This window comes from Octodon degus, unplaced genomic scaffold (genome assembly GCF_000260255.1).
Source record: "Octodon degus isolate 3935 unplaced genomic scaffold, OctDeg1.0 scaffold00358, whole genome shotgun sequence".
Lineage (NCBI taxonomy): Eukaryota > Metazoa > Chordata > Mammalia > Rodentia > Octodontidae > Octodon > Octodon degus.
The window spans coordinates 982,181-992,687 of record NW_004524934.1 but is presented as its reverse complement, the minus strand read 5'-3'; the positions used below and the strand labels follow the sequence as shown (position 1 = coordinate 992,687).

The 10,507-nt window shown below is 34.4% G+C and overlaps 1 protein-coding gene across 1 annotated transcript; it reads left to right on the top strand.

The window, feature by feature from the left end:
* Positions 1-272: 272 nt before the first annotated feature.
* On the top strand, positions 273-1,214 carry LOC101563122 (olfactory receptor 10C1). Its single transcript, XM_004648186.3, has one exon. It carries the CDS (start codon positions 273-275, stop codon positions 1,212-1,214), a length of 942 nt encoding a protein of 313 aa, XP_004648243.3.
* Positions 1,215-10,507: the final 9,293 nt, after the last annotated feature.

Genomic DNA, 10,507 nt, shown 5'->3' with positions numbered 1-10,507 from the left:
ATAAAGTAAAAATACATAACATAATTTTTGTGAAAATAGAACAATATCTTCAACTCAATAATGGGGAGGGGATATGCATTTTATTTGGGTAGGATTTATAAAGATGTAATAAAGGAATCCAGTAGTCTAGGTTGCACCTCAGACCACTGATTCTAGGAGTGCTCTTTCACTAAAGTTTGATAGACAGCTGTGTTAGATGTACAGATTCCTAGGTGCCCTGTACTGTATCTTGTCTGCTATCTTTACAGATGTCTGATATTTTTGAGCCCAGGATGAATGGAAACCAGTCCTTCTGCACGCAATTCACATTTTTGGCCTTTTCTTCTCTAGCAGAGTTACAAATTGTACTCTTCATCATTTTCTTAATTGTGTACTTATTTACAGTGGGAGGGAACCTCATCATCATCTGTCTCATCTGGGTCACGCCTTCCCTTCACACTCCCATGTATTTCTTCCTGGTGAACCTCTCTCTTTTGGAGATGTGCTACATCACCAGTGTGGTGCCCCAGATGCTGGTGCACCTGCTGGTGGAGACCAAGACCATAAGCCTGAGCGGTTGTGCAGCCCAGATGTATGTGTTTGCCATCTTGGGACTGACAGAATGCTGCCTGCTAGCAGCTATGGCGTATGATCGCTTCGTAGCTATTTGTTACCCGCTGCACTATACTCTCCGGATGAGCCCTCCTGTCTGTTTGAAATTGGCGGCAGCATCATGGATCACTGGGATAGTGGTAGAATCCACTCAGATCACCTGGATCTTCACTCTGCCTTTCTGTGGAACAGGAAAAATCGAGCACTTCTTTTGTGACATCATGCCTGTAGTTAAACTGGCTTGTGTGGATACTTCCCATCTTGAGATTGTGTTTTTTTTCTTTTCTGTGATCTTTATTATGAGTCCTTTTGTTTTCATTCTGTGGTCCTATTTGCACATCGTTGTGACCATCTTGAGAATCCCTTCAGCAGCTGGCAGACGCAAAGCTTTCTCCACGTGTTCCTCTCATGTCCTGGTTGTTTCTCTGTTCTATGGTACAGCACTGTTCACTTATCTCCAACCGAAGACTGAGCACACCCTAGACACAGATAAAGCCACTGCACTCATGTACACAGTGGTCACACCTGCTCTGAATCCTGTCATCTATACTTTGAGGAACAAGGATGTTAAGGAAGCCTTTCACCAGGTAACACACAGAAGTCCTCATAGTCAGATAGGCTAGTTCAGTCCAAGTAGACAAAACATTTACTATTCTGCAGAGGCTTCATCCAAGACTTGGTGACCCCCTATGAGTCTGTCTTTTCACTGATGCATTTAGAGACTAGAATCATAGGCGTTCAACAATGGTTGCTGTATTACATGATGTTATCTTCAAATTAGTTTTTCAGATTACCAGATACAGCATGTAAGATTCATTTAAAGAAAACAAAACAAAATAAAATAACAAAAGTTATATGAAATTCAAAAAATGAATAAAAATATCAGAACAAAAAAAATTAAAGGAAAAATTGGGATGAGGAAAAGGATAAAGAAAGAAGGGAAAAAGAGATATTTAGTTATACGTGCAGAATAGTTTGGATAATTGTACTGTTGATATTTTGCTTTTGACATGTGGATTTTTATACGATTTTTTAGTTCAAGTAAGCCAATGAAAATGTGCAGTCAGATTATTCAATTGTTGAACCATTACTTTATCCAACTACATTTAATGAGCATCACTAGTCTCATGGGCACTCTTTCTAAAAATCTTTGGAAAGAATTAAAATTTAATTTGCGGAAGAGCAATATAAAAACCTATCCTAAACCTCATTTCCTTCTAGATTCATATAGTTAAGGAACATATAACCCATATACTTAAAGCACTGATTAAAAGTTGATACCAGTTGATTCATTTAAAGAAAACCAGGGAGATCGGCTTGTTTTTTTAAATATGTGAAGCTGTTATTTTTCTTACAGTAGCCTTCAAAAATAAAAATGTATCTTTAAAAATCAGCAGTGACAGAAAAATAAAATTAGCCAGGGTTTACAGGACTCACTCTAAATTTTTTTTTTTTTTTTTTTTTTTTTTTTTTGCGGAACCAGAGATTGAACTCAGGCCCTTGTGCTTGCCAGGGAAGTGCTTATTCCACTGAGCCATCTCTCCCGCCTCACTTATCTTCTAAGTACATATTCACAAAAAGAAGGTGGTTAAATGTGATTTTAAAAAATGAGTAAAATATTTTCAATGACCCATTACTCAAACTAAAAAAATCAATTTCAATATTTATTCATTTTCTGTGTCTACTTAATTCTATGACTAAAAAGTAAGTATACAGTCTGATTTCAAGAATTTCTTCCCAGAAGAATCCACTCTTATAAACATATACAGTTTATACAAGCAATATGAAGCTCCTTTTAATTCTTAGGACTAAATAGCTCAAGTTTCTTAAGAACAAACACAAGAAACACACATATAAATGTTCTCAGAACAATTTTAACTCTGTTTTGTATTGTTTCTCACTTGTATAGCTGTTTTTTTGTGCAGATTCATTGACTAAGATGTTGATTTTTTAACGTGGTTTCCAATGCAAAATATCTCCTTTGCAATGGACATAAAAGATATCAATGTAGATGTTACATTATAATGAATTAATTTCCAAACACTAAACTTTTCTTTTCTATAACACTAAACTTTTTATAGAAGTTTTTTTTTAGTTTTCTTTTCTTTTTTTGCCATAATTTTATTGATAAACAAATAGCAATGAGACAGTTTCAAATCAAATCGGTAGGACAGTTTCAATAATTAACACATTGCATACATTCTTCTTAGTGGTTAATTGCTGTACAAGATGTGGACTTGATATCCTATTGACAAACACCATTAGAACAAATCATTCTATTCATTAAGACAATGTAACTATATATCTATACTAACCACTATGAATACACAGATACAAAATGGACACTCATCTGTATACTCTTTTTTTGTTAAGTTACGTTATTTGAATATTATAGGTGTGTAAACTCAACAAAATATTCTAAAAGAGCCCAGTAGCCCATAATAGTATTGGGTCTTCCACTTAACTAGCAATGTCAGAAATAGTTTAGAAGTTTTTTTCTAAAAATTTTATCAGCAATTAACGGCTGGACTTACTCTATGTAATTATCTATTTTGTGAAAATTTAAAAAGACATATTAAAAAAAGATGTCAATGCATATTTTATTTTATTTTATTTTATTTTATTTTCAGAACCGGGGATTGAACTTAGGCCCTTGGGCTTGCCAGGGAAGCACTTATTCCACTGAGCCATCTCCCCTGCCCAGTTCTGTGTTTTTTTTTTTTAAAGCCTGTAATTTTTTTTTTTTTTTTTTTTTGCGGAACTAAGGATTGAACTCAGGCCCTTGCCCTTGCCAGGGAAGCGCATATTCTACTGAGCCAGAGCCATCTCCCCAGCCCCTCAATGCATATTTTATGGACTGTTGTTGCAAATAAAATTCCCTTTTAGTATCTTATAACATGATTCAATAACAAAAAACACAATTATTTTATTTTGGGCAGTGTTTATTGGTCATGAAGATTGAATGTCTTAAGGATTACTAGTGATTAATTGGTGCATATCCAGACTTTGGCTAGTCATATAAGGAAAGTTAGATGGTGGCTTCTTTCTTTTTTTCTTTCTCTCTCTCTCTCTCTCTCTCTTTCTTTCTTTCTTTCTTTCTTTCTTTCTTTCTTTCAAGAAGCTCTTGCTATGTAGTTCAGGCGGTCCTTGAGTTCATTATGTAGCCTAGGCTGGCCTTGAACTCATGGTTACTTTCCTGCAACAGCCTCGTGAATGCTGGGATTGCAGACTTGCATCATCATACAGCATAGTTACTTCATTAATACTAATAAACTTTGATAAAAATAAACTATGTTAAATTATTTTAAGATATTCATATCTACCCCCAAATTAACCTTTCTTTTTTACTTTTTATTATTTTATTTTTTGTGGCCAGCTCAGCCTGCCCTGGGTGTGGCATGTGGTGCCAGGGATTGAATCCTGGTCCCTGTACTTGCCTAAGCTTGTCTGAGCAGATGCTTTAGCCTGCTGAGCTGTCTCACTAGCAAAAAAATTGACCTTTCTTGGTGTAAATTTCTTGCATTTTTAATCAACTATGACTGTACTTCCAGCCATTGAGAAGTGCCTTCCATTCTATGTATCCTTGACCCAAAATAAGTCAATTAATTAAAATATTAATGGAAAGTAAGTTAAGTCCTAGTGAATTAAATATAATTCAAAGTTCAGACTTAGAGTTCTTAAGAAATATTTTTCACATTGTTATAAATTTAATGCTTATTTAGCACACTGTTCTCTAGTGAAAAACTCCAATATTCCCATTATCAGTTTGTAAGAAAGGATAAGAATAAAATGCTTGAAGTGTGAAGAATGAAGCAACTACATTTGATAGCCAAAAATTTTCTCCTTATTCTAATAATAATCAAACTGGCACATTATTCATTAGTCCTCAATAAATAAGTACAAACTTTCATATGGCAGAGTTACACACACATGTGCACTTACACACACACACACACACACACACACATACACATGGGAAGGTCTATGAGTAAAAACTTACACTGTTATACAAGTTGTTTTCCTATTTATGAAATTATAATAGTTTTCCCAATATTTTTGTCTCCTTCTGTTACTCCTCCCCTTCTATTTTTCACTGAATTCTAGTTGAATTGCTTTTATTAAAATAATCATTCCAATCAAGCTTTAAAATAGTGAGAGGGAGGCTGGCAATATAGCTCAGCAGCACATGTCTGCCTGGAAAGCTCAAAGAATTGAGTTTTATTCCAAGTATCAAAATCAAAGTGAGGGGGCAGGAGAGATATCTCAGTAGAATAAGAATTTGCCTGGCAAGCATGGTGTCCTGAGTTCAATCCCCTGCACCAAAAAAAAAAAAAAAAAAAAAGTGAAGCAAGGTGAAGCACATTAAAGCAAAGTAAGACCTGAGGAATAAAATAGTGAGAATCTGAACCTGGAATAGAATTTACACCTGAGAAAGATATACCTAATGATTTTAGTATCAGAGACTAAACACCACTGGAATTGAAAACTAAACAAATATATCACTTCTGCTTCCCTAATATATCAGTATATTCTCTGTCCTAGTAGAAATGAGTATCTGCCCTTGTATTTAGGATGGCCCTATAGGTGAGAAATAGTTCAGAATACTGGAATATGGTAAGGCTCCATAGTCATATTATGTCATTATAATAGAACCTGAAGCTGTCTGTCCCTTATTACCTCTGAGACACATAAATAGTATTTCACATGTACACAGTCCTTCAAAGACATATCATATGTGTACCCTATCATTCAGTACAGGTGCTTTGCTCTCATATTTAAATACTTATTGTTCTGAAAATCTAGGTAGGACAATTTTTCTGTTTGTTTACTAGACTATGAATGAATTTATCAGTGGGCCAAACAATTAATATTCCTGGATAGTCTTAGATTCCATTCCTGGGGGATTCAGAGTGGTACTAACTTCTGAAGAAAGGAATCACTTTACCAAAATTGTTTTACATTTTATTGCTTAGACTTCAAAGAAATTCTTCCCCATGTTAGAAGTTTAAAGAGTTATTTCACACAACTCTAAGTGGGAAATCCATATTGGGCACAGTGGTTTAGATTGTAGAAGATTATAGAAAGGTACCAAAATGAAACTTAAAAATAAACTCCATTGGGAAAGGTATAGAAGAAAATACTGTTAAGTTCTTAAAGGAGTTTGATGTTGATGAGCCCATTTCTAGAAAATGGTCAGGCATTTGTTTTGTTTGCAGTATTGATAATGCTGGTGGGTTGCATGATATTCAAAGTAAAAATATCACTGGTGACACTTGATATATTAATCTGTGATGATCAATTTCTTATTAAAAATTAACAATATTTTTCTACAGAAATCTACATTCCATTATGAACACTTCTTTCATCAGCTCAGACTTATAGTAATTAATTTTGTGTATTCATGTCAACTTTCTTAAGCTTCCATATATAAGAATAACATCATAGTACTTATCTTTCTGTATCTGGCTAATTATACTTAATATACTATCCTTTAATTTTCTCCACTTTGCTGCAAATTATAAAATTTCATTTGTCTTTATGCCTAGATAATATCCCAGTGTGTATGCATTTGTATCACAACTTTTATTTATTCATCCATTATGAGGGCTTAAATTGATTCTGTAGCTTACATAATTTGTGCAGTGGCACAAAAAATGTGACACTGTGGGTATATGTTTGGTATTATGATTTAATTTTCTAGCATATATGTACAGATGTAGAATACTTGGATCATGTAAAAAATTTATTTTTGATATTTTTAAGAACCTCCAGAGTGTTCTGCATGATATCTTTACTAATTAACATTTCCATCAATAGTGTATAAAGGCACGCTTTTCACAGCAGATCTCTTTTTATAACCATTCTTGACTGGAGTCAAATGATAACACACTGTACTTTTGATTTGCATTTCCCTGATACTAATGTTGCTGAACATTTTTTCACATGTTCCTTAGTCATTTGTATGAATCCTTTTGAAAATGTCCATTAGTTATGCTATATAATTTTCTTGATGATTTACTTCATTTTGTCTGTTAATATCTTACTGAGCATTTTTTCATTTATGCTCACTAGGGTGATTGGCTTCTATTTCTCTGTTTTGTTTGTCTTTCTCTGGTTTTGATATCAGCATAATACTGACCTTCCACATTGAATTGGGAAGTATTGCTTCCTTTTTCACTTTCATTAAAAAATTTGATAAGCATTAAATCATCTCTCAGTTTCTTGTAGAATTCAGCACTAAACCCATGAATACCTGGGCTTTCATTTTTGGTATATTTTAATTACACTTTCAGTTTCAGTGACTGATATTGGGTTATTCAGAATTTTTATATCTTCTTGCTTCAGCTTTGGTAATTCAAATGTATCTAGGAATTTAGACATCTAATCCAAGTTTTTCCACCCTGTGAGTGTAAAAATTTCAAAGAAAGGTATCATTGATTTGAATTTTCACAGGATTTATACTGATTTTGTCCTTTTTATTTCTCATTACACGAAAATCAATGCTAAATGTCAATAGCATTTCTGGACACAAACAACAAACTCACTGAGTGACAAATTAGGGAAACCATACTTTTACAATAGCATCCAAAAAATGAAAGACTTAGGATTCAATGTAACAAAGGCAGTGAAGGATCTATACTTTGAAAATTATTGTACTTGGGAAAAAGAGATAGAAGGAGGTAATGGAAAATAGAAAATATGAGATAATGAAAAATTTTCTAGAAATTGAATAAGTATCTCTTGCTCATGAATAGGCATAACCAACATAGTGAAAATGACAATATCCCCAAAATAGTAATACAGATTTAGTGTATTCCTGTTCAAAATACCATTAATCTACTTCACAAAACTAGTGAATATTATTTTTTCTTGGTGGAACCAGGAATTGAACTCAGACTTTTGCACTTGCCAGGGAAGCACTTATTCCACTGAGCCATCTCCCCAGCCCCACATTTTTAAACTTCATCTGGAACCAAAACAGTTCTAGCATACAAAAACAATCCTGGGCAACAAATGCAAGGCAGGAGGCATCACAATCCTTGTCTTTAAATTATTATACAAAGCTTCTGTGATAAAATCAGCATGGTACTGGAATAAACAAAGACTTGGGCATCAGTGAAACAGATTAGAAGATGCAGACACAATTACAAATGCACTCACCAACTTATCTTTGACAGTGCTGCCAAACATGCTCATTGAAAGAATGATAGCCTCTTTAATAAATGGTGATAGAAAAACTGGCTCTCTACATACTGAAGCCTAAAATTAGACCCATGTGTATCACCATCCACTAAACTAGAGTGAAAATAGGTGAAAAAGAGAAATATTAAATCTACTGGCAGAGCAATTAGACTGAAATATTGAAGACATAAGTGTAGGTACAGAGCTCATGAAAAAATCCCAAAATAAATGGGAAATATTTCAAAGTATCAAAATCTGTGATCTTCTCTTATCACAAAGATTATGCAGAGCAAAATAAATCAACAACAGAATGAAGTTTCAAAGTATCAAAATCTGTGATCTTCCCTTATCACAAAGATTATGCAGAGCAAAATAAATCAGCAACAGAGTGAAAAGACAACCCACAGAGTGAGGAAAAAAATTAATCATTTGTGGAAAAGACGAAGGACTTCTACCTAGAACATATAAAGAAACAAAAAAACCTAGAAGACTGGAATGACAGGCATTCCAAGTGTTACCCTTCTATTACACATTGCTATCTTCAGTGCAGTTTTTTGGTTCACAGGTATTAGCATATATAGTTAGTCAGGCTGAGAATTCTACCAATAAACTGCCATTTCAAAAACCTGTTGATGTTTCTCAGGATCATTGACTTGCCCATCTTTTGTGTAGAAGTGTTTGGCTTTGTCCCTGTCCTATTTCCCAGGTTTTCTCCTTACCCTCTCCTCATTGTCCAATCTTCAAGTTCATGCCTTCCTTTCAGTTGTGTTATACCTTTCTATTTGTATTTCTTCTTTTGATTTCTTTGTGTTTTTTTTTTTTTTTTTTAAATTTTGTGTGTGTGTGTGGCCAGCTCAGCCCACCAGGGGGCAGGGCTGGCTGGCATGTGGTGCTGGGGGATTGAACCGCAGTCCCTGTGCTTTAGCTAAGCTTGTTCTAAGTAGGTGCTTTAGACCACTGAGCCATCTCACCAGCCCCTTGATTTCTTATACTAGGGAGACTATATGATATTTACACATGTGGGTCTGGCTTATTTCACTTATGAGTATATCTTCAATTGGCACCCACTTAAATATAAATGCTTCCAGTTTGTAATTTTTTATAGCTGAGTAATACCCCATTGTATAAAAATATCACATCTTTTTCATCCATTCCTCAGGTGACGGGCATCTTGGTTGTTTCTAAGATTTGGCTATCACAAATTGTGCCGCTTTAAACAGAGGTACACATATACCACTATGAAATGATGTTTTCAGTTCCCCTGGGAAAATTTCCAGTAGGGGGATAGCTGGCTTGAATGGGATTTCCAGTCCTAGTTTCTTAAGGAGTCTCCACACTGATTTCCATAATGGTTGCACCAGTCTACATACAAATTATTACCATACTGTCTTATAAGTAAAAGTTTTTTTTTTAAATGGGTAATAAATGAAAAAAAAAAAAAGACTCAAAAAAAGAAAAAAAAAATGTCACAGGACTGTCCTGCTACAGTGCTGTACATGGTTAGATTTTTAAATTTCTGTGTAAAAATATGAGTCTATTCCTATTTTTAAAATTTTTTTCTTCATATTGTGTAAGGACTTAAAGTTCAACACATCAATGCTTAATGGAAAAATACCTGTTCCACATTATGCTTAAGATGTTTGATATTTAGATAGATAAGGTAAACCAAACTGCATATGTTTCAGGGTAACAATAAGCTTCTCTTCTGGAGGGTTAACAAACTCAGTTTGCAGATCAAAAATTGGAGAAAAGGAAGTGCTGCAAGGTCAGCCAACATGGCCCTAGCCTTTCACGGTCAGTGAAGACTGAAGACATAGGAGAACCTGTAACATCACGTAACTCAGTTGTGCCCCAAATTTTCTGGTCAAGGAGATTATGGAGCCACAGAGGAATGTGATCAATGATGTACAGTGTGCCTGGGGAGAGTCACATGGAAAGAAAACATTCTCTCAGGCTTTCACAGAGAGCAAATTGCAGTGGCCGTGACTCATCCTCAAGGCTGACACTGACAAAGGATCTACAAAGTGTGGTACAGAGTTACAGGATAAATCCAGAGGGGACTTGACTGACCTTATCAGATACAAAAGTTACATTTCTTGTTATATAGCTCTTGTTTTATCTTGGTCTTAACCATCCAATTGCTTTAAAAAAAGTATAAAAATGAAGTACATAAAGTAAAGCCATATTAATATGCTGAGCTGTAAAAGGTGCTAGTCAACAACTTCTGCTGATAACCCTCTACTATTGTGGACTGCTGGACTGTGGTGGATTATTTTGCTGAATGAAAGCACCTATAATATGTAGATGCCAATAGAATACCCATCTCTGACAGGACTAAACAAAAAAGGGGATACAGAGGAAGGACCATTTTGTATATTTATATACAGAATAGTTAGGATAGATATACAGCTACTTTCACTTACTTCAATGAGAAGAAATATTTGTAGTAATAGTGCTTGGACAGGATATCATGTCTGCCTCTTGTACTATGGATAACCACTAAGAAGATAACAATGTGCAATGTATTAATTATTGAAAATGTCCTATTAATCAGCTTTGAAACTCTCTCATTGATATTTGTTTCTCAATAAAATAAAAAAATAAAAAGTATATAAATTATACTAAAAATAATCTCACACCCACCCTCCTCAGATTCTTTTCTTTCTTCTTTCTTCTTCTTCTTCTTCTTCTTCTTCTTCTTCTTCTTCTTCTTCTTCTTCTTCTTCTTCTTCTT